Source organism: Varanus komodoensis, unplaced genomic scaffold (genome assembly GCF_004798865.1).
Source record: "Varanus komodoensis strain SLA01 unplaced genomic scaffold, ASM479886v1 scaffold54, whole genome shotgun sequence".
NCBI lineage: Eukaryota > Metazoa > Chordata > Lepidosauria > Squamata > Varanidae > Varanus > Varanus komodoensis.
Genome location: NW_025336142.1, coordinates 4,875,528 through 4,901,113, shown reverse-complemented (window position 1 = coordinate 4,901,113; position 25,586 = coordinate 4,875,528). Strand labels below are relative to the sequence as shown.

General features: G+C 43.1%; 1 protein-coding gene across 1 annotated transcript in view; it reads left to right on the top strand.

Annotated features, from left to right (window-relative positions):
* Positions 1–25,586, top strand: part of DIAPH3 (diaphanous related formin 3) — a 91,856-nt gene that overhangs the window by 23,360 nt on the left and 42,910 nt on the right. The window contains exons 19-22 of the mRNA XM_044448240.1: positions 2,713–2,877; positions 3,790–3,925; positions 6,409–6,504; positions 8,153–8,212. Coding sequence (XP_044304175.1) covers positions 2,713–2,877; positions 3,790–3,925; positions 6,409–6,504; positions 8,153–8,212 — 457 coding nt within the window. The remainder of the gene's footprint in view (positions 1–2,712; positions 2,878–3,789; positions 3,926–6,408; positions 6,505–8,152; positions 8,213–25,586) is intronic.

Here is a 25,586-nt window from a genome sequence, read left to right as displayed (position 1 = left end):
GTAAATAGTTGGTCTGTCGCATTCAAAAACCAGTGTCTTTCCTTGCTTGCTCAATCCTCATATTGAAGGATTCTAATATATCCTCATATTGAAGGACTATAATAAGCACAGTGTGTAAAAATACCTTTTGAGACACTAGTTATTATAGAAATACATAATAGGTACAATCTACAGGTTCTCACAGGCATTTCTCTTGTTTATAAGATGGCAAGGTCTCGGTTATAAAATGGCCATGTTCCCATTATTGGAACTTCACAGAAATATTTCACTATTTTAGCCAAACCCACATGTGACACTTAAACAGATGGTTTGATCTTTAAACACTGTTAACAAGGAATAGTTAGCTGACTCCTGTTAACTCTCCCTATAGGCAGGGAATAATTGAGGAACAGTGGAGTTACATGCAGTTTCTGGTAATGACTGAGCTTGCTAATTAAAGAAACTCACTTCCAGGAAAACTAAATCTAGGACAAATTACAAACCAAAGGAGTTTTGATGTAAGGGTTAGATAATTCTGCACAGCAGAAAGAAGCTGGGGCCTGTCCTGGCTCCTTTTGTTGTGGCAGAAGCTGAATGATGCCCATGTCTTGAAAGGCATGGTTGTTAATAAAAAGCAGGCAAGACAGGGAAGTTGAGACAGAAGCTTCTTTTCTTTTCTTTTCATTCTGCATGCAGTTAGCTTCCAGAGGCACCTGAGCTGTTATCTTGTCACTAAACAGCACAAGCTATCTAATTGATTGATTGATTTGTATTCCTATTTCTTTTCAGAATCAGATATGCCCACAGACAGTGAGCCTAAGTATTATTAGAATACATAATCTGGTGAATCTTTTCCTTCACTGGATCGTCCTAGTTGGTCGTCTGTTGTAGCTGTGCACTTTACTTTCAAGCAATTAAATTCGTTTAATATGTGGCTTTGTTTGTTGTGCATAGACATTCCAGAGAAATCATTTCTAGAACAAAAATCTATGCAAACATTACAGAGAAAGCCATTTAGAATTATTTCAGTGATCTTATAAATGTTCAAACCAGGTAAATGAAGATTGGAAGCTTTAGCAGTATTGGAGCTTAAGTATTCGGTTTATAATATGGATATGCTTTTATCAAAGCACTGAGCTCTTATTTGCTAAACACCCAAAAGGGTGTTTGTTTATTCAAATGATATACAGATATACTAGCTTGACACATGCTTTTTGATAATTATTTAATTTTGTCAGTATTTTCTTATACCCATTTACAGATATATTACAGAGGACCACAAATCTATATTTTTAAGAAGCTGAATATTTATTTTATGAGCAGGTTAATAAAATTTATGCTGCACTTCATTACTTTTTCAGAATAGCAGGGGGAATGTTGTCTTAGTGTCTTAATAAAGTGACAGATTTGGAAATAAAGCATTCTAAAACTATACAACCAAACCTAATCTGTAATTTTGCTTCATTAATCACAGTAGTGTATTTAACCGTGAGTTTAACTTTAAAGAGATTTGTATAGATCTTTATCTGTAAGGTAGTATTAGCTTGGTGAGAAGATCCATTGATGTGAAATCAAATTTCAGTATGAAACTGTCATCAGAAAGGTAACTTCCCATTATGGTGTATGGCGTATGTTTCTGTTGGTACTTTAGGAAAGTTATAGATTTATTAATTTATTTTTTTATATACATTGCCAACACACAGAAAAAGATGTCCGTGATGAAGTTTGGGGAATGTTGCAAGTGGTAGGACTTTTCTGTGCCCTCAAAGATTCTGAATTATTTTCCCTGGAAAACTTTATTAACATGTTTTTCAACTATTAATTTTAAGCCCTGAAAAAATATTGAACAATATTCCTAATGTCAATGGAAGATTCCAGTAGATAATATGGCTTTTATACACACAAACATGCAGGATGGGGGTGTCTCTGTGTCGCTCCAATTGCATTAACCTGAAATGCTGGTTGAATTTGGTCTTTAGCTTGGAATACACACATCATTCAAGTCCAATAAAACTTATGTACTAGGAAATATGTGCACTGCTGTTGTAGTATTTGGTTTAGTACAGCAGCTGTGACAGGAAGGAAAGTTTATTTGGAAAGAACAGTCAGTAAATGGTCAGCCACCTAGAGAATCCATATGGATTAGTGGGTGGCATATAAATAAAAAAATGAATGAATAAATAAATAAAGACCTTGCAGAGGATTAGCACATTGAGTAGCTTGGTGGATGCTTGTTGCACTAGCCTGTTAGCTGACATACGTTGCAGAATCCACCCGACTTCAGTTGGTGAACTGGCACTGTGGAAAGGCGGTTTTTGTATTTATTAATGTCCTGCTATTCTTTTTATACAAAAACCCTCAGCACAATCTTGGGATATGTATCGAGAATAATCCCCACCCCTGCTGATAATTGGCTGGAAAAGGTGAAATACTCACACCTTGCCAAGGCTCTTGACTCCTCGAGGGTTCTTGGTGAGGGGCACATAGCCATTTCACAGCAAGGCTATGTGAATGTAAGTGAATGTAAGATTCATTCCGTTCACCTGCACTGGGATGAAATAGCTCTGTGGGCACTTCAGCCTGGTCTTGCTGGTGGATTGGTGTCTGTGGGTGGCTCAAAGTGCTGCTCTCAAATCAATGGTTTTTCCCCTTTCGATGACTCTGCCCTGGTTCTGAACCTGGACCTTTAACCAGTCTCATGCTCTCACCTTGTAACCTTAACACGCCTAATACACCTTTGTTGTTCAAGCAAAGGACCAGTTTCAGAAACTTGCCAGGATGCATGAGAATATGGAAAAACTCTATCGGAACGTGATGGAATTTTATGCCATCGATTTGAAGAAGGTCTCGGTGGAAGAATTTCTGACTGACTTGAACAACTTCAGATCGATGTTCATGGTAAACATATATAACAGTAAAATGTTAAACTTTGCAGGAGTATCAGTGCTTTTTGTACCTCCTGAAGAGGAAAGATAAGAATATTCTTCAGTGACTAGATTGTGTATAGGGACAAGTTAACATACAAGATGGGTCATTCTTTCAAATGAGAAATTAATGGAGCTGAAACAGCAGCTGCTAGTATGGGTTTAAATCATTCCCTCTATTTTGGACATTCAGAGCTGAGTGTTCATCATTTTGCAGTCTTGCAGGCAGACTCCCTTTTTATGCATCAATACAGTGTTGTGTGCCCAAGTAAAAAAGAGGATAACACAACCCCAAAATGGAAAAAACTGAAACTTTTCATGTATATGCCAGTGTGGGAGAAGAGGAGAGAGATGGGGACCAAACACAGAGATGAGGAGTTTGGTCTGCAAAGTTGCCCACCCATAACAAGTCATACTTGGTTTACTCTCAAAGGAAGGTCTATCTTATTACCGGCTGGTGTCAGTTAATTGTAGAATGATTTGTGCAGCAAATGAATCCCTTAAACTTCTAAAAAAGGGTTTAGAAAAATGAGAATCAAGAGTTAGTAACTGCATCTGTACATACCTGTTGTAAAAGATGAAACTGAAGTAGTTTCGAAGTGTAAATGATCTATCAAGGCTGCTCTGACAAAAAGATGAAATCGTCCTGTATGGTTCCCGTGCTTTGTTGATAGACTGTTAAGCTTAATTAACACGAGGGGAGAAACTTCCCTGACTCCTCCAGTGAGCAGACAAGATCTTGGCAGCACTTGCAACTAACCTTAGCAACACAGTAATTTTAACAACAAAAGAATGATGATATTTCCTTATGGTAAAAATGTTTGTATGGTTATGCATACTGTTTATGTATACTGACTTGTTTTATGTTGATGTAACTTTTCGTTAGCAAGCAGTAAAGGATAATATGAGAAAAAAAGAAGCAGAAGAAAAGCAAAGACGTGCTCAAATAGCAAAAGAAAAGGCGGAAAAAGAAAAATTAGAAAGACAGCAAAAGAAAAAGCAATTGCTTGAAATGAAAACAGGTAATGTGGAGAACAACTTGGTTTTTCTAGAGAGTAACACAAAGCAGGTGTTCATTCACTGGACTCTTAAAAGCAGAACTGATCAATCACATAAACTTCATGGACTCAGGAAAATGCAAACCACACAAAATAATTTGCAGTTGCACATCTGATTTATTTAAAAGGCTTTTAAAAACAAAATTAAATGAACAAATTTTAAAATGTGAAGATTTCAGGAAAAGTTCCAGCTTCAGTCACAAAGGGGAGAATCCAAAATGTTTTCTCTTTCCTTGATTTAAATGGCCTCCTGTTCCTTCTTTTCAGCTCTTTAGTGAAGCGCTCGTCTTGCAGCTTTTGCAGTTTTGAAAGAAACAATATACTCGCCAGCAGTGGCTCTGGGTCATGAGTTCCCAAGGTTCTTGGTATTCTTATGGATTGTTCAGGTGCCTCGGAAGGTTGCAGAAGACTCAGAAGCTGTTTCCTTTTTGAGTTTCAGAACCACTTCTTGGTTATGTGATGCTCAGCTTTTAACACAGCTCAGGGATGATCAACTGGAGAAGTTTGTATTCTGTATGAAGTAGGTGATGGATGTCAGTAGCATTTTATGTGGCTGGCATATTTGGTCCAGACTGTGCATGAACTTAGCACTGTGGGATCATGTTCCATCATAAAGATGCCACTATCAAGCAGAAATGGTTTCCGTTAAATATATTCCTATTAAATATAAAGGAACAAACTAAATAGATGGAGGGAGTCGGAGACAATCAGGATTATTTTACTTTCTGTGTTGCTTTTTCTTGGTTTTAGAGGCGTGATGTGAGCAGAGGAAAAGATTTTAATCCACATCTGCCATTTTAGTCGCACTGATTTGAAGTTGCATGTGGCTTCTGCCATACACATTTCACCGTTTTAAGTACTGTGTTCAGAATGGCAAATCTTCTGTCTTACAAACAAGCACCATTTAGGTTGTGCTGTATGATGAGCATGATAAAATTTCAGTTTAATAAAAAAAAATCCTGGTGTGCTGAAGAACTTCTTTGATGTTTTTCTGTACAAGTACAGGGATATGTAGAAGTTTCAGTTAGCATATAACAAAGTTCTTTAAGAGACATTTGGTATTTCATTAGTTGGCTTAGAAAACAATTCAATTTTCTTTTCATCTGAGAAGTGCATTGTTATAAACTTAACACTCAAACCAGTGATAATGGTAACAATAACAACATATTTTTGCTTATAAACTGCCATTTTATCAAAATCTTCAAGGTTAACCATGAGAACTACAGCAAACATCAGGGTTTCTCCAATTATTTGATACTAATGCATGCATATGTATTTTCTGGCTTTTAACTCAATTTCATATATTGGCAAACAGTAAAACCAGAAAAGTACTGCAGATTGCAAGTTCAGCCCGTCACATTGTATCCATTCGGGTTGCTGAATCTCATCCTTGTCCGTTGCATTGTCTGCTTCCTCCACGTGCACCTTAATACTTTGATTCAGGGTCTTCCAAGAGACCCTGAATCAGCCTGCTCTGAGTGGTCTAGATGTTCATACACCTGATAAAAGGATACCAGGCTTTTAATGTGATTTCCTGCCTCCCCCAAAATATGGAGGGGCTCTTAAACACTCGGTTAAGGCTTCATCCCAAATATTCTCAAACCAGTTCCTCAAAGTGAATCCAGCACTAAGAATTGCCAGTCATACCGCTGTAATATGTAGTCCAAGAAAATCTTTAGGTAAGATTAGCTTATAGATGTCAGAGTAAATGTATGCATGCACATTAAGAAAAAACTAACTCCAGTTATAATTGGAAAATTATTGTCAAGAGGGCAGTGTATGTGCATAATTACAATAAGTAGCTCTCGAGATTATTCAGGTAGTGTTATAAAATCACACTGTGTTCTTCCAGGGGGAAAGTGGATTGTTTCAAGCCTAAGAGTCCTTTTCCAGTGCAGTGTTGCATGATTTTGAAAGAGTGTAGAGGATCCAAGTATAATGAGTGACGTCCTTCAGTAAGTGGGTACTCAAAGGCTCAATGATGGCATGCAATTTTCATGATTTATTCAGGCCAGCAGTATCTGTAGAGCTAATAGGCATCATGGAAATAATAAATTTCGTCTTAGGGAATGGTGCTGTACAAAACAGCCAGCTTCTGTAAGGGAAGTGGGGCTTATGAAGATCGGTGGCTTCATTCTGGGTTCAGAGGAATGTCGGAGCATATGAATGGCGTTGCATTACGTTTAAAGTTGCGGCTCTGCCTCGTTTTAGGGATGCAGTGGTATGAAGTGAATCAAATGGACTTTGGTCTGCTTTAGTGGACGCAGTATGAACACTTAACAGGGCTGACTTTTTGGAGATCTGATTTATGAGTAAATTAAAGGCTTGTCTGAATTTGGAATTGCCAGCATTTTATTGCTACAGTCTTTCCTCAATCCTTGTAAATCCTCTGGCATTGCTATGGTAACCCTGAATGCTGAAGGAATTCCCTCCATCTCTTTTTACAGAGGGTGATGAGACAGGGGTGATGGATAGCTTATTGGAGGCCTTGCAGTCAGGCGCTGCGTTCCGAGACCGAAGAAAACGGGCCACGAGATTTAAAGGTAAATACCTTTTTTCCTTGCTAGTTTCCATGCAGTTATGCCACAGGACTGTTGTTTTTTTAAAGAGCACACTCCCTGATGCAATACCACAGGCCAGAACTTTTTCCAAGTGGTGTTAGTCCTGTTAATCATTTCCTTGCAAAGAAAAATGCAGCCGAGTTGACACTTTGGCATAGTATCATATTTTACTAATCAGTGTGCTGAATATAGTGCAGCCTGTGAAAATGAGGTTCTTCAAATGTTCCGATGATAAAAAGATGCAACAAAGGATGACCAGAGGCCGTTCAGACATGCAGCGGATAAGGAAGGATTCAGGGTGACCAGAGAAGTAGTACACAAGAAGTGGGAAGAAAAGAATTTATTTTACAGCAAATACAATATACTTTTTAAATGAACGGTGCTGTATGGCGCACCTTGTCTTAAAGCATAAACTGAAATGACCCTTGCACACAAGGATTACAACATTCATTGTCACCCACTGAAGGACTCTACATTTGTCCATGCTTTCCACCAGTTCCCTGCTTCTTGTTCACTCATTCCCAGTTGCATAGCAGTTTGAGAAAGGCTTACATAACACTTTGTCAGAATGGCAAGCCTCTTTCAGCCCGAAGGCCGAATTTCATTTCAGAGAAGTTCCTTGAGGCACATTTCAGGGGCTTATGGCTTTGGCTTGTGTTGGGAAAGAAAAGCTGGCCTTCCCACTCTGCACAGGAAACAGTCTGCAGAGGAATGGTCCATGGCTCGTTCAGCACATCCCACTAAACCACGGATCAGCCCGGCAACAGACGAGAATTCTGTATGCCATGTGGATGTGGCACTCTGAAATCATTGCAGGCAGAAATAATGGAATCCAAAAGCAATTTTCCCTTTCCTGGGACGTCCTAGAGAGTAGCAGATTTGCAACACATACTGAAAATACTCCGTCTGTATGGAAAGTTACTCTGCCTTTATAGCTAAAGCTGGGAAGGACACCTATAGAAATAGCAAGGCGTCTCTGTTGGCCACTGCCACCAGAATGTTGCCTGCTCTCAGAAAGGCTTCGCCTCCTTCCCCCATTCCACACCCATAACTTTTGCTCTGTGTGCGTAGATGACAGGTTGGGGACTAATTATCACCCCTCTGTCCCATACTTCACTTGTTCCTGGGATAACAGATTTAATTCCTTTATACTGGAATATACAGCATGACCAGAGTCCTTTAAAATACCCATTATTTTAATGCCCATAGCTGAAGCAGGCCTTCTCACCACAGCAGTCCTTTCTCCCCTTAACCAAGGGCTTGGGCTGAGATAAGCCTCCGCCCTCAAAAAGGACATTCAGACCTGTCTTGCGAATCAAAAAAATGAAGCATTATTCTCTAGGCTAAAGTTCTTTCACTCTGCTCCACAGTTCTAGGCTTTGTCTGCAATATCTCTGTCTCCCCAAGTAGGACCTGAGTAAAAGTTTGATTATTTCTGATATGACTCTTCTAGGGACGCGTGTTAATCTTGGAGCAACAATATTACATGATAGCTTGTAAAATGTACAAAGTGCAAGTTTTCTTCCAGATATTTAATCTGGAAAAGGTCCCTTTGGCAATATTCTTCTGTGCGAATGCTAATAGAAGACAGATTGTTTATTTGCTGCTGCTGCTTCTTTCTTTCTTACAGATGTGCCACAGAATCTCAGCCCAACCTCTGAGAGACCTGTTTTGAAAGCGTGTAACCATGGTAATTCATAAATCACATGTTCTTACTTCTGATTCCTATTGATTTATACTTCCGTGAGAGGCCAGGATACTCCTCGTGTACCTATCTATCTGGAATAGTGCAATAAAGTATAGGACTAATGTTAAATATAACTCTTGCTTAACATTTGCACAGTTAGATATTTTTCTGTCTTTACCTATCCGGCCTGCATTTTCACTGTCTCTGCAATCTGAGGAATTATGCATGTCAGTTTACTTAATCCAGGAAATTAGCAAAGTATGGCCTTGGCTCTTGAAATGAAACGTGCAAGTTTATGAATTAAAGCAGCAGATTTGCTTAACTCATAAACTGGAGAGAAGTACTGCTTCATAATTGAATAATAATTTCTTTCTCTTCTCTGAGTAATTTCACAAAAGCCATAGGGGAATATGGGTAGATACTGGATAGGGTTAGAATGGTACAGATGACACAGTCCCAGTGATCTGAAAATACAGGATACATCATCCATTGAAGGCAACTAATGTGCCCAGGTAGTACAGTTCATTGCACTACTTTAAGTCATGCATGTCTAAGTTATTTTATGCTGAGTGATCTCGTGCAAGCTCTCCATGGTTTGTTCTGTGGCTTAAATACTAGTGTATCTTGTCCAGGATATGTATCTAAGAATGGTAAGCCAGTGACAACCACTGAGAACTCCCAAGTTTAATAATAATAATAATAATAATAATAATAATAATAATAATAATAATAATAATAATAATGGCAGCATTATTCTGTCTTTCTTCTGCCTTTGCTGTACCTTGTAAATGGATATTCTATTTAGTTATCCTGGGTGATGTTTGATAGCTTCTGTCCCTTACTCCAGCTTGTAACTGTGAATTCATTAAGCTGCTCATGTATAGAAATAACTTTTCTCTTTTTTTGATCTACCCATAATCCTGGTCAGGAGCTTTTATTCAACGTAGTGTTTACTTGAACCATAAAGAAAAACCAGCATGAGTGCATTTCACGAACTTCCCGGACTGTGATTCTTTTACCTATGAGAATTAAAGCACCGTCAGACACCTTTTTACAGGAGTTCTGTATGTCAGGGATGGAGAGCTTCCAGCCATTGGGCAAAAGCTGGCCCAGTTGGCTGGCCAGTCCAGTCCATGGGGCCTCGGGAAAGGCCCCTTGCCTGCCTTGTGTAGGGTACTAGGGCAAAGAATCATATTTTCCTTAATCTAATTTAAAATATTTCAGGGGGGCTTTCAGGACAGGAGCTCTCCTAAAGCAGCTTAGCTTGCTCAGGTCTTCTGATTCCCTGTAGTGTGCCAGGCAAGAGCAAGAAAGTACATTGTTGGACACCTCTCTTCCTCAGCGGAGGAGTGCAAGAGGAACTACCCAGGTCATAGCATGAGCCGGAGGAGTACTCTTCAGGCATGTTCCCCATCCGGGGTTGCTTCAGTGCAGGTAGGCTTTCTGCAGGTAGGAGGAGTCTGCACATGGTTCCCAGGCTGGTTCCCAGGCAAGGGACAAGGTGGCAGAGCACCCCTCCAGCTCGTGTCTCGGCAGCCTTGCCATGCGTGGGTTTTCCCTGGCTGGGGAAAGCGGATCTCCAGTGAATCTGAGCCCCAGCCAAACATCCGCTGCACTTGTCCCTCCTGTTGGCCATTGTCCTGTCGTCCATGTTGGTTGGCATATTCTCGTTAGGACATGAGCTGATTCATTTCCTGCAGCTTGGAACTGTTCTACCGATCTCCCATGTACTCCAGGTGTTTTATTCTTTGCTTTCATAGCAGCTTTCACTTCACTTTCTAATATTGCAGGCTTTTCTTTGTATGATTTCACCTCGAAGAAGTGTCTTCTTTTTATCTCTTCTGTACAGTTCTTCTGTATATTCTTTCCCCATTCTCTTTATTCTATCCTGGTCAAATATTAGTTCCCTTGTTTATCTTTTCAGCATTCCCAGTCTAGGTATGAATTTCTCTTGATTTCTTGGATCGTCAGGAAGAGGTCTCTTGTTCTTCCTGCTTTGTTGCTCTCTTGTATTTCTTTGTACTGGTCATTGTAATACTTTTGTCCAAATGTGCAAGTCATGGAAAAGTTGCATTCAGGATTCTAATTCTATTTCTTTCACCTTTTGTATTTGCTTCTTCAATGTCCTTTGCAACCGTGAATGTTTCTTCTGCCATCCATCTAGGGTTCTTGTTTTCATGTTGCTATAGGAATTGTCTTTCAGCAGTTGTATGCGTTGCTCAACACCGGACTTTCCTTTCACTTTTGTGCGTATCAACCACTGGACTCCCTCTCGGCTTTGATCACGTTGTGTTATTAGTACACCACAATTCATACACGTCCTTTGCTCTTTCCCAGTAACTCACTGAGTGCCTTTTGACCTGGGGGGCCCGTCTTGTGGCACCATCACTTGCTTCCTCACAGGGTTTCGAAGGGAAGGAGGTTTGGAAGTGGTGGACCGTTGCCTTCTGTGCAATGCCAACCAGAATTAGGTTGCCTGTGAAAGGTTTTCCACTAGTGCCACTTCCAGCCACCGCGGCTGCTCCTGGCTCCTGACAGCATCGCTCTCGGCTTCTCCACCACTCTCAAGCCTGCTGACCATGTTAAGGTGTGCATCCTAGTGTGGGCGTCCGCCACTGCCTCTTGACATGGTCGACATAGGCAGGCTGTGAAGCATTTTTCCAAACATGATCAGCAGTATTCTGCAAACAGGGTCAGGGCAGAGCAGATGGCTGACCATGCCCATATAGTGCAGTGGCGGCATGGAATCCTTCATGCGTCTCTCTTCCCATATGAATGAGCCGTTGCCATTCTCTCATTTGGGCAAAAGTAAAAAGGGGCAGAGGGCCTTACTGGGTTGAATGCTAAGTAGACCCATGTCCTGGGGGCCCTTTTTTTGCGGGGGTAGGTCTTTTGCTGCAAAGCTTCTGAAATGTGCACACCAACTGTGGCTGAGTTACTCCCCTGCCGACCCAAGGAATGTCAGTATAACAAGGCTATTTTGGTTGCTCTGAGGAAAGAGCCACAGCTCACTAATAGAGCACATGCCGGAGAACCCTTTTTATTTCCCGTTATTTAAAATGTTAATGCTGTTTTAGGATTGGCTTTTATTTACTGTGTGTTTTGATGCTGAACTTTATTGTATTTTATTGTATCGCCACCCTGAGACACAGTGAAGGGTGGGATATAAAAGCTATGACTGACTGACTGACTGAAATGTCCGGCCAGAGCTGGGAAACTTTCCTGTATGAAACCACTGTCGGTTAATTCAGGCAGTATTTGACTGGAGGATCAAACTAGCTTCACACGCTTCCTGGAAGGCAGAAAGTGGGTCACCTATGTTAGGACCCCTGGCCACATCACTCCCTTTAGCCAGTGGGCAGCAGCGAAGCCAGATACTATGGAACTCACGCCATGTATTTATCCATTTCTCAGCAAATCCAAGAAGGGATCTTTTAGCATTCATACGGAGGCAAGTGGCTGCAGGCATGTACTCCTACAAAGCCACCAGTAAACAGGTTAAATGGAGTTGACTAAGAAACAGAAAGGCAGCCTAATGAGGCTGTATGTTACCTCAAGCCTCACTGAAAGGTTTTCCTCCAGAACAGCACACCTATGATTTGCAAACTTTTTGGGATTTAACAGATTCAACAAGTCACATGTCTACTTAAGGAACAATCTCTTCCAGGGCTGGGAGGAAGTTCAACAATAATTTTAAGTGCGGGAGAATGGCAGTCCTATTTTTATCCCAGTATTTTACAAACACACTTGGAAAAAAATAAAGCAATTCTTGGGCAGGGACACCAGACCCAACGATACTAGAGCAAAGCGGCTAGACCTTGTCGTTTGCTCCCCTAGTCCCTTTGCAGACCCCTAGTCTCTGGACAGGAGGGCCCCCACCTGCTGAAGCATCCCAAAGGCTCTTCCACGTGTTCCAACGCTAGGGGGTGCCAGTTATCCATTGCTAGGCCCTGGACTGGACAAGCCTCGCCTGTGAAAATTGGTGAATGCCGGCTGCAACACTTTCTGTCCAGTCAGAATGAAATACTACCCTAAGTACACAGGGATGCTAATATTTGAACTGGCGTTAATGTTAAAGGAGTCAGATGATGTATGGTATAAGCACCCCCTAGACCTTCTTATAGTGGAACTGCTTGACCAAATAATTATCGTTGCCTTGGTGGCATTGTTTAGCTAGATGCACTTAAATGAAGAGAACGCAAGCAGTACTTTGAATTAATACCATCCACTTTTAACTGTTTGGTAAACAATGCATTTTTAATGTATGCGGCAAAGAAAACGTAAATAAGAGCAGTGTTAGTCAGCAGAATACTATTTGTTCCATTGAAATTCAGAGCTAATTATATAGGTTTTGACTGAGTCGTGTGCCTTGGGCACTTCAAATATTTATAGCTAGCATAAAGAGCTCTTAAGTGGCATCATCTTAAAGCATAAGTTGGTTAATCAGTCCTGGTTAATCAGACTGTTAAGATACCAGGTGAAACATCTGGTTTCACACACTGTACTGTAGATGGTACTCTTGGACTGCCTGTAACCAGAGGGGGGGAATAAAAATATATTCAGTGTGATCCATCATAAGGCAAGCGTTCAGAAAGTAGCATTCTTAAATGCTCTCAAATGTCCAGTAGCAAAAATAAATGAAGGGCATAGTGCATTAAGGGATTTCCAGTGGAGTCTCTCAGGGCAGAGGAAACTGCTGTGTGAGGGAGCTCGCGGGACAGATTGTGCTCTTTTACCGCCTTTAGCAATAGCTTCCTAACTAATCAGTCTCCAGGCTTACACCCTGCTTCCAGTTGAGCTGCTTTCTGTCTGCGAGGCACTGACTGAAAACAGGACACAGCAAATTATACTCTGCTGAGTTAACCCTGCTTCTCTTTTTTTATCCAGTGAACAATCAAGTGGGCCTCGTTATGCCAGCTTATTTTCCCTCTCCCCCCAGTTTTAGTTATCTCCATCCTTAATTAGGACAAAGAACATTTTGTGTTAAAAGAGTTTCAGTGAAAAAGGATCACAAATGTTCATCTGTGGCAATCAGCAAGCAGTCACACGGAAGATGTAAAAACTAAAAAGTAAAAGGATCAATGTTATGTGTATTAGGGAGAACAGTGCAAAATGGCAGGTTTAGCTCATTTCACTGCAAACATTCTGTGGCTCAAGAATATCCTCAGGGGTCCAGACTAAAACTGTATGGCAAACAGAACCAGTTCCCGGCCGACAGGGTTCAGTTGGAACCATGAAGTCAGCAGAGGCTGCAGCTAAAGGAGGAAGGAGCCGAAGACTAGCTGAGATAACTGGAGGCAGACTGTGCGAGTCAGACTGTGCAAAGACAAAGACTCCAGAGGTGGCCAAAGCCGTTTGAGCTGCATCCTGGTCCTCAAGAAACTGACTTGAAAGAAGCATGCAGGAGAAGCTCGTAAACTTGCTAGGCAGTTTGTGTCTCAAGGAGCTAAGCGTCTGACTTCAGGGAGTGACTGTGTTCAACCCAGTATCCTGTCTGTGAGAAAGGACTTCAAGGTTTTGCCTCTGTGTTACTAATGTGAGGAAGTGCAATAATATAAGAGTTTTATTTAGAGAAGTGAATTTGTTCAAGGAATGACAGCTTCCTCAATGTGATAATATACCACCTATAGGTAACATCTAGTCTTATAAACTATTAATAGGCATTATACAAATGAAGTTTTGATGCTCCAGACTGTGAAGGTGCAAAGTTTTTTTTTTTTTTTGTTGTGGCACAAAAGCAAGCAGAAACAAGCTGTCTCTTTCACTCCCTTGAGGCAATACTTGGTAGAAGCACCTTGGAAGGCAATTAAATCTGTGAGTCTTTGTGAATAAGTCTCTTGCCATCTTTGCACATCTGCAACCTGCAGTACTTGACCTTTCTGACTGAACTGCTCCAGCAAGGGTGGATGGGAACCTTTGATGAACAGCAGCTGTCAGATTCTCACATGGACTGAGGTGTGGGCTTTGACCAGGCCATTCTAAAACATCCTGCTTCCTTTTTGTATACCAGTGCTTGATCTGGGTGTCTGGAAGGCGTCCTCCTGGAATGTGAACTTTTGCCCCACTCTCAGTTCTTTGCAGATGGAAACCGGTTTTCCACTAGAACTGTTCTGCATTGGACTCCTTCCTTCTTGCCCTCAATCCCAACTAGTTTCACAGGCATCCCCACAAGTGATCCTGCCACTGCTCGCTTCATCATGGGAGTGGGGTTCAGAGGCCAAGGAGCAGAGTTTTGCAGTAAGGCTTAAAGCTCAGTTGAGGTCACTCAAGGCTAGAGAAGCATTTTCTACTTCTATGCTGTAACTTCCTCATGCCTTTCTACAAACTTCAAATTGGCACTGGAATTATACACACGTGGACTCCACCCATTTACTTAAAGTGTATGACTTCTGGAGAGAGTGGCTGTGCCAGACCCATGCGGCATGCGATAGCCAAGGGGTGGATAATTATGAAGCCAATTAAGCTTTTGTTCACGTAATTTTTGTGCCCAGGTAAAAATATTTTGCACCTTGACCGAGTTAAGTGTCTTAGGCACATCAAGTGGTCACCGTGCCAATTAAATCCCTTTCCATTCAGGGTTAACAGAACAAAATTGGAACAAAATTGTGAGCAGGGTGGCATGAATACATCTGCAGGGCATTGTATAATATATATAGATTTATAAATATAATTTACTTACTACATTTCTGTGTTACTAATAGCCAAGCTCTGATTAGTACACGCACTTTGAACCCCAAAATGCAATGTAAGATATGCGATGACATTTTAAAACTACAGCATAAAATAGAAAAAAAAAGAGTAAAACCTAGCAGCAATGCAAATATTTATAGGTTTCAGATAGACTGAAGGGCAGAATGTTAACCTGCCCCCACCCCTTCCCAGAAAAGGAAGAAAATTGGTGGCAGAAAAAGAACAATCTAGAAACCGGGCAAGTCTGTCTGGAAACCACACTCCATGGTTGGGATGGCATGACAGAGAACTACAGAACAGAGCTAACCATGCCGAGAGAGAGAGAGAGAGAGAGGGAGGGAGGGAGGGAGGGAGGGAGGGAGGGAGAGAGAGATTTCATTGCGTTGTTTTGAAAAGTGTAGTTTCCTAGTCCCGAATTAGTTTGCATGGCAGTCATTCCATTTGGATGTAGCAGTTCTTTGCACCTTGAAGACAATATGTAAGGTGGATTTGCTCAGTGCGCTTACCAGCTCAGTAGCAAACATGTGTTCCTAGGATACGCTGCTCTTAAAAATGCATTTGGCATTATCATGAAGGAGACGGTTATGTATCCATCACGCTGTGTAATAGAAGGAGACTGAAATTCTGCCTATGTACAGCAAAGCAGTGTCACAATGAAATATACAATGGCTTGATTATTGCGGACTGGAGGGTTCTCTGACTGATCTGCCTCTTTTACTGTATAGAGATTAGTCCTAGTCTGGAGTCTTTTGCTAGGCGGGCTTTTGAAGTCACGAGCAGTAGTATTAGTTCTCATGTGAGGAATTCTTCACCCTTCAGGACTGGAAGTGTTCTTTCTAGGAGTTTATAGAAGATGATGCAGGGCTTGGCTTTGCTTTCCTTGATTTTATTTATTTATTTCATTTTATTTACTTCATTTTATTATAAGATCATCCTGAGGCACTTGGTAAGAGGATGGTATAGAGAAGCTTTAAATAAATAAGTAGGGAGCTGCCACATCAGGATATTTATCTAGAATCACCCAGTCTCAATTTGTTCCTATTTCCTTCCTTTTAGCAAAGAAAACAACATACTTGTAATTTTTGTATTTATTGCTATAGTGCATTGTCACAGGTACTGACAGGCTTCCTTGCTAGATGGAGAAGACTTTATTTTCCAAGAAATTGTGCAGCAAATATAGAGTCTAATGGTACCTTAAAAATAACAGATTTATCGTGGCATAAGCTTTTACGGACCGCACTTCATCAGATGAGTGAAATCTTACCCTCAGCTGGCAAACAGGTGCACTGCTAATATAAGCAGTCAATGGTTCACAGCAGCATTAAGCGGGGATAACACAATCATCCTGGTCTTGTTACCTTAATTAGCACCTGCACTAAGACTGGGACCCCTTGTCTCAGTTCAGGGTGAAACAGACGGGATTAAACTTTCCGATTAGTCCTAGTCCAACAATTTCCCTCTGGAGGCTTTTGTTAAGGGATGGTCGGTGGTGTTCTGGGAGGGTGAGAGAGACTTTCACAAGTTTTTGAGTGAAGAAAAGGCATTGTAGTACCTGTAAGAGGTTGACATGCATATTCTGTTGTAGCTGGCCTGTGCAACAAGGAAAGTGTTGCTCATATAAGCATAGGATACAAATTACTCCACTTAAGTTTCATTAATTTCAATAGCTATAATCTAAGCATGGCTGGATCCAACCCAAAGAGTCTTAACCTTGAGGACTTGTAATAGAAAAGACATACTATTATATCCCACAGACACAAAAAGAAAAAAAAAACATATGAATCAACTTCTTATCCTTCAACATCTCGCATGAAATGACTATCTCAGCCCAATCTTTGTACCTTTTCCAATTACTGTCAAAGGAAAACTTCTTTCAGTTGTATATCTCAGTATCTATCCTGGTGTTAATTACATGTATTTGAATATATGCTGCTCTGCCTCGATCTTAAAAATAGTTAGGCATACAGAATGATTGCCAGTGTATGTAATACACTGCTCATATTAGTAGGCTTCCAATAATTCTCAATATATATTTGTTCACCTAATTTATAATTTGATGGATCATCAAATCTATTTTTCAGATTTTATATTTAGAATACCTCAGATCTAAATCAATAGTCATTTTCCTTTATCAGAAACAAAGCTATATAAGGAATTAACATCCATGGTAATAAGATAATAAGCTTTCTATTCTATTTCTATTCTGCTAAATACTCAACCATTGCCATGAAATGTTAGCATCTTGCACGTAAGATGGATTGTGTTTAACAAAGTCTCATAAAAAAGAATCAAGATACGTTGTCGTCGGACTGTTGATCTGAAACCAGTCCTAGTGCTCATCCCTGTTAATGTTAGACAGTGCAGCCAGTTGTGTGTTGCAAGACTTTTTCTGCCTTAACAGGCATGGGAATGGAGCCATAGATATCATGTTTACAGTAAGCCCACAGAAAACTAGGGATTCCAAGCAGTGACTGATTCTGGACCCAGCCCTTAGTTTGCCCTTAGTTTCAAGCTGTGACTGATTCTGGATCTAGCCCTTAGTCTTTCTGCTTCTACCGTTACCCCTCTGGGTATTGATTTCTTAGACTGAAATCCTTGGAACTTAATTCCCAGTAGTGGTGCATAAGATGGCCCTATCAACATTGCCGTTTCTGATGTCAGATTTGCACCCATTTATTCTTTCCTGTAAAGACTGGCCCGTTAATCCTAAAATGAAGGAAAGAGGATACGGCTGACAGCTGATAATACGTATTTGAGACTGAACAGGTAAAGGAACGCCTGCTGAGAGGCCCTGCCTTATGTCAGTGTTACCCGCGCGGGTGTTGGATAGAGTTCATATCCAGTCTAGGCGAATGTGTGCTTGTGTCTCTGTTTGTTGATTAAGGGCTGTCTGTAAGTGGAGAGAAGCCATGACTTGTGAGAAAAAGTATTGTTTTCCACCTGTGTTGTTAATGGCATTGCTTTAGCAAGTCTCATTCATGACAAATAAGTATAATTTTGTTCTTCTCTTCACCCTGAGACGGACCCCTCAAGCAGATTACAAGAACATATCAAACATATAGATTTAAAATCCAAAACAAGATCAACCAACATGCGAAATGTCATTGCATGACATTGTGCATTGAGTTTTGTCTTCTCCGTGCATGCTTAGCCTGTCCACTTAATTTGGAGCAATTGAATTTTGCCCCAAATGGTATGATTGTTTAAATTATCCTTTTCTTTAATAGCTAAGAACTGTGTGACGGCTCGTATCCGTCACAAACATGGAACCCAGCGGGTGCAGCCACAGTGGTCTTGCCCAGTGGCAGAGGAGGACCTCTAACCTTTTCATGGAAACGAGTGAGCAGAAACGTCAAAGGAAGGGCTTGGCTGCTGATTATCTGGTCCCCCGGCACCTGTTCCTTTGATTAAGTGAAGCTGCACTGAACCATGGATGCGCTTTGATACGTGGCCACAGTGGTGTAGTGCAAGGCCACCGGGGGCGAGCTCCGTTCACGCCGTACTCCTCATGGCAGCACAGCAGCTTCTTCCTCTCCAGCCCTCCTGGCCTGCCTCCTCTGTATGACTATGTCCCTTGCTCACCTGCACCCTGCAGCAGACCCATCGGTCACGCTGCACTCTGGCATAGAGCAGCAACAACCCGCATGGCTGGAAGAGGGAGAAGAAGCAGAGCTGGCACCTCTGCAGCGTCTGTGGAGCACATCTCGCCAACTGCGTTCGTAGACACGCACCTGGTTGGGAAGGGACAATCCAAATGGAGGAGGGGCTGGTGCTTGTCAGCTCCCTTACTCCTCCGTGCTGATCCTCCCACCTGTCTCCCCCCACCCCCATGCAGAAGATGTTGCTTGTTCCTCTTCAGTTTACATCTAAATCAAAGTTAATAGAGAGTCGCTTTGCCAGGTGCACTTCCAAACATGACAGCAAAATGCGGCACTGTTGTACCCCAGGCATTCTATGAGTATATGAGTACACGTGGCCCCAAACAGAGGTACTTGGGGCCATGTGCACCCATAGAATGCCCAGGGCATTCACATTCATTTCTACCCTACCAGGGAGGTACAGTCACGGAGAGGTTAGGATTACCAACCAGAGCCAACACATGTAACGTCATAGGCATAAAGGTGTGCTTTCCATCTGATGTGGCATATTTGGGGAATGGTGCCAGCAGTGTGGGTAGTGGGGGAGCTTGAATTACAATCCCTGCTCGGGTGATCAAAAACATTTGATTGGGTTTCTTCAGTCTCACTGGCTTTGATTGTTCCTTTGCTCAGAGTCCTACTCCACTGGCAGTCCACACTGACACAACAGTAATTCGGAGTTTGCAGAAGTGGTACCTGCTTCTTTACAGGAACCTCTAGCAGAACCGAGTCAGTTTATTAACCCCGCCCCCCAGGAAAATGGTTTCCAGGCCACAGTAGAGTCTCCCTCTCCACCCCTTGCCCTGCATTCTAACTTTCAGTCATAACGCTACCGGCCTCTGCTGTCTGTCTCTGGCCATTCCTATGCATCAAAACTGCATGGACATCAATTCGAGATGTGGATGCTTGGAACAATGCCCGATTTCACAGCACTTTTCAGATGTCTCAGTCCTCTTTTGAAACCATTGCATCAGAAATTGGGCATATAATCCATTGTTCAGCCACGGTAATGCAGAAATCCATCAGTTCAAACCCTAACCTATCTCACAGGCTTATTGTGAGGGTAAACTGGGAAGAAGTAAGAGGCTTATGTAAGCCACTGTGGTTCTTTGTTGGAAAAAATTCTTAAAAAATAAATAAAGGGAAATGTATGGGTGTTTACACAGGAGTTGCAGCGAGTAGCTATGGCATATTTTATAAGATCTTCCTTTGGCCAAAAAAGCTAGCCATGGGCAGATTCTCCACTTGCTTCCTGAGGCTTCCACAGCCGCATTGTACACCCCCTTAATCTCACATGGCAGGCTTTTGCTTTGCAGCCATGGCTTTCCATGCTGTACCAGGGATGGCTGCTCTAGCAAGGGGGGCCAGATAGAAAAACTTGCATGGCTGCCGCATCTGCTGCCCACCACCGGGTGCACCTTTGCTCACTGAGGGACACAGTAGTGCTCCCTCTGGACACGTCTGGATGTGGGCGAAGGTCTATCAGATGTGCTTGTCCCTTGTTGCACCCTGAGCACCTGTCAGACAAGGGCAAAGAACAATTTCGCTTGCCATTGGCAAACCATGAATCCAGCCATAACATAATCTTATCCTATTGCTGCTAGAATAATTTATAACAACAAATACTATACAATAATATATACTATTACTGTAATATATAATACAATGAATATCATAGTATAACAATATTTTTGTTGTTTAGTCGCAAAGTCGTGCCCAGCCCATCACGACCCCATGAACAACATTCCTCCAGGTCTTCCTGCCCTCCACCATCCCTTGGAGTCCACTCAAGCCCACACCCACTGCCCCAGGGACTGCATCCAGCCACCTCATCCTCTGCCGCCCCCTTGGTATAACAATATACTTGCTGGAATAATGTAGATACCCGCCCCCCCCCCAATCAGGTAAGCATCCCCTCCCTATAAGCATCTGTTGCAACACTGCATCCTCTCCCACTCATAGTCTCTCCCAACTTTTTTTTTAAATACTGAAACTCCACAACCCAAATCAGTTGCCTGCATCTCCCATTTGGGAGCAACAACCCACACACAAGTGAGACCTGAAATACCTCCCAAAGCAAAAGCGGGCTTTTCACTGTGCTCGGGCAGAGGCACAGTCCAACCACACCTGTGGGTTCCCAGTGAAGCTCTTCTTTGGAGTCCCCATGAGGGGCACATTGGCCGGGACCGTTTTGGCAAAGGAGTCCACTATGTGTCCGGTGCAGGAGGAGCTGAGGTGGATCTGCAGAAAGCTGCTGGGGAGCTCCGGTCGCTGGCTGGGAGAGCTTGGGGTGGAGGCTGCATTGGGAGCGCCATGCGATTTCCCTGCCCGACGTGGCCAAGTCACGTGGGAGGGCAGCTTCGGCAACCCAACCTGCTCCCAGGGGAGATGGCGAGCAGGGGTGCTGTGGAACAAGTGCTGCTTTCAAAGAGAGTGGGGAGAGGGAACCTGAAGAAGCAAACCAGGGAGCACGGGCAGTCTAGCAAGCAAAGCAAGCATGGGGATAAACACGACACGGCATGCAAAAGTTGGCTATTTGTGTTAGGAACGGGGTCAGATTCTAGCAGGCACAGGGCTGGGGCTGGGTGGGGAAACCTAACCTTCCCCCTGAACCTAATCGTCTGGGGAAAGTACCGCGAGGTGTGCAGCTTATCCCCAGGGTGGCTTCGGACGACACGTGAGCCCTCCTTGGTTTTACCTTCCAATCTGAAACTTCGTCATAGTTTCCGTCTGAATATTTTCCAGTGTTTCCTCATGCTTTGTGAAATGAGGCACTGGTCTCCCGGTGAATTTTCACTGATGCTTGGTAGAATGACCACATTATTTCCCGCAACAGCATTAATTATATGAACCAAATTGTGTTGTCTTTCCCGACAAAGCATCGCGTTGTTGATTCATCTTCAGTTTTAATCAGCTGTGGCTCTGAAGCTTATATTCTCAACCCTTACTTCTGGATAGCTGTTAGTCCTGAACATATGCTTGAACAGCTATTATTTGAATAGCCATTATTTGCTTTTCCTGACTGACTAATCCCATTTGACCATGTTCAATTCAATTTCATTGTTACTAATTCAGTGCGCCAGTTAGCTGAAATCATTTCGAATGGGATTCATCCTTTAAAATGTGTGCTTTGTTTCCTGGCTCTGTTTTTTACCAGAAAGTACTTGCAAGATGCTAGGGATTACAGAAATTAGAAATTCATGGTACCATTCCTTTAAGTGTGTCTGTATGCTCCAAAATATAGCAACATTAGGCTCCCAGCTTTCTTTGGTGAAACAGAATTTTCTCCAAAAAAAAAAAAAAAAAAGGCAAATGACAATTTTATCATTTCTTCATTCCTGATACAATATTTTACTTAACCTGAATTCATTTCAAATTAACAGCCTCTACACGCTTTGGGATAATTAAATTGCAGTGTGCTGTTATCTTGGTTTTCCAAGCAGATGACAGTGTGCCCATATAGACGCCTGTAGAGGACTGTCGGGCCAGCATTATTGCTTAAAAATAAATCTCCCCCATCCCCGCCCTGCTTGTTCCACCCGTTTCTATAAAATATTAGTCACCTGTGGAAATTTGCATATTTGGAGGCTCCTCCTGTGTTGCTTTCTGGCTGCATTCCAGGTGTGTGTGTGTGCGGTTGGTTGGTTGGTTGTTTTGGGTTTTTTTATGTTACAGAAAGGAAAGCAGAAATTGAGCCATTGCAAATGTTTCTCGTTAATTACTCTTAAAGGTGCTGTGTGCTGGGGAAATAGACATCATTTCTTAATTAATCTTGAGAAATAAAGCAAACATTCGGGAGTGCCAGTGGGTGAATGCGCGGGCCCGAGCCCTGGCCATTCTGCCTGGCTGCGATTGTGCCGTCCAAAAGCGGCAGCCGAAGCCTCGTGTCGTCTGGGCAACTCTGGTTGCCATGGCGATGGCACTCTCTTGCAGGAGCGGGGTGAATGCTAATTGTAGCCATTTGTTGTCCCTTCCTGCGCCTCTCCCGGCTCTGCGGGGCTGCAGAGCTGCCGGAGTGGCAGGCCGAGCCATGCCGGATGCCCCCAGAAGCATCACTGCCGCCGGCACCCGTGGGCTTGGCTCAAAATAATGGCTTGGGCAGTCGGCGGGGCCGGCAGCGCCATGGTGCGGGCCCGGCGGCATCCTGACCCCGAAGGGAGGCAGCGGCAGGAGTCGGGGGGGCAGAGAACTGTGCGCGATCTGTGCCAAGAAAGGCCTGATCGGGCACAGACCCCGTGACCGAGAAGCCCGGCCTGGTTCGCGGGATGGTCTCCAGCTTCCCCTTGCAGCCTCTTGCATCCTTCTGGCCCGGCACGTGCGTGGTGTTGGCATGGTTTCTGAGCCGGCCACCAGCTTAAAGCGGCTTGTGGGTGCTTCAGTGAGGCCAGTGCAGGCAACGCAACAGCCTCTGAGTGGAATGGGCGCCTGGCATATTCTGCAAGCCACAGTGGCTATTCTAGCCTCCACGGGTGCAAATCAGGCTTGCGAAAGCCTGGGGTCTGCTTCCGTGACATTATCTGGGAAATACCTTTGCAAGGCCAGCTCCGGCCATAGTCCTGGGCCTGCCTGCCTGCCTGGAAGACGGAGGGCTTTCGGAGCCCTCTCTGTCCTGTACTGTCCTGTCAGGCTAGGGTGAAAGCCGGGCCGGCAATTGGGCTCGAGTTGCTCTGCGTGAAATTTAAATGCCAGTAGGATGCACATCTTTTGGCCTTCCCTCTTCTTCCTCCCCTTCCAGCATCTTCTGTCATTTTCTCCCTCTCGGAGCTTCAGCGCCACGTAGCGATTTCCTAAGTGAAGCTTCTGGAGCAGCTGGGGAAAGTGGGTGGTGGAGGAAGACCCACCGCTGGATTTTTACAGCTACGTCTGAGGATGTAGATGAGGAAAGCTGTAGCACCCAGGAGCGCTCCAAAGGATATTTAGGAGCCTGTAGGATTGCTGTGTTGCCATCACAAAAAGTACAGATTTTCAGGTTTCCAGAGCCATCTGGAAAATGTTATTTAAAAAAAAAACAACAACAACAGGCAGAAACGGAGTGGCAGGGGGATTCCTGTGAATTTAGTTCTCACTTCTTCCAGTTTCATCAAAACATAGCCGATTGGCTGCTACTTTTTGTTAACTTTTGTTAACAACAACAGCAACGATTCTTTGTTACTGACTTTTGCTTTGCTTTTTGCTGTGCGTCTGTTTTGTTATCATTGTTTTGTTAGATTTTCCAGTGAAACAAACACTGTAAGAACTTCCCCTGGCCTGCCTCACCCGCAGCCTCATTTCTTCCCTTTTAGCCCCCCAGCCTCACTCTCCAGTATTTAAAGAGTAGGGGTTTTGTTTATATCCATGGAGTGAGTGAGGGAGGGAGGGAGGCTTAATGACGGGAGTGTTGTGATAGTTCTAGTGGCCACTTGACCATGATGCTTTCCCAACATCTTTGGGCCAGTTGCTGATTCTCAGCCTGACCCAGAGCAAGGCTAATCCTGTTTGCTGTTTGCAGTCCTTGGTGGAAAGGCAGGCTGTAAGTGTGACACATAAACCGAATAATATATCGAATCCTAAGCCCCTGATCACACAGATTTCACAGCTTCAGCATCTCCTTTCTCTCCCGCCTCTCACCGAATCTGCTTGATGAGGGAGCAGGGCAGTCTTCACAACCCGCATGTTCTTTTTTCCTTTGAGCTGGGCTCACAAATGTATTGCTAAAATACAGATTTTTGCATTTGTCTTGTGATCAGCAAGACTACCTTTGCTTGGTTCCTTCATAAGTGTGCTGATGTTGTGTTGACAGTGCAGATGGGCAAGTGTGGCCAGATGTTTCTCTGCTGAAGCTCTTCCATGGCTGGCTGTGCAGGGCAAGATCACTCGGACGGCCAAGCACCCTCCATCCTTGCTGGAGAGTGCTGGTTTTTAGCCCAGTTTTTCCACGGTCAAATCTGACAGATTTCATCACGTAACCCTCCTGCAGCAAGCTGGATTGCTATTAATTACCACCCGCAACTGTACAGCCCAAGTGAAAATTACACGGCTTTGAGTGTCTTTCTGTAGTTTTAACTGCATGCCAGGCAAGTTGTTAAATGGAATTGCTAGCAATACCTCGGAGGAATCTCCCATCAGGAAGAATGAAGTAGTATGCTGCTAAAGGATTTTCTCCTGTGCCTGCCGGAGAGCTGGTAATTGGGACGAGGCCAAATGTTTTGAAAAACAGATATTGGGTTGGCCGTGGTAAACAGCAGCTAAATAATATAAAGTGGCTATCTTTCCTGGGATACAGAGCAAATGCAGGCAGTTGTAGGGTGTGCAGTCATGCTGGAGGAATCAGTAGTCTGGTTGTCGAAAAATGTGTGCCACCTCTTTCTACCGGTGTTCTCTTCTTCTGTATATCTGGCTCGACGCTACAGTAAAAGCATCTTCTAATATAAGGACCTCAGCACTACCTTGTGCACTAAACCAGCTTGCGGCATTAGCCAACTGGCTGGGTAGGGGAGGAGAACGCAGTGGGGAAAGCGCATAACAGAATTCTCTCCACACATGTCAAAAACGCCTTGCTTGTGACATGCTGATAAGCGGGGGGGAGGGAGCGGGCATCCTGCTTGTTACTTTTCCCCCTGCTTTTCTAGCTTTGCACAGGCAATGTTCTGACTTGGCAAAACACCAGAACCCAAACTGCGCTTTCCCTGTGGGGCACTGCAGTCCTGATAACGCTGCCTCAGGTTCCCATGCCCTCATCAAATAGCACAGAAAGAACTTTGCTCGTGAGGGTGTGTACCTTCAAGCCAGCAGTTTCAACAACACAGTTTAAAGTAATTGGGTAGCGAAGTAGGGAGACTGAAAAGGGAAAGTCTGCTTAAATTCAGTGACGCCATAATGTTTATGTTGTAAATGATGAAATATGCAGATAATATACCAAACTTACAATATAGCTATAAAGCACTGAGGTATTACAGAATTTGAATAAAAATTAGATGGTACTGTGATCTGACATTAGTAGGCTATTTGCGTGTGTTGACTTTATTTCAAATAAAACAGAGTCATTTCTATCATTTTATACTTTGGGTTTC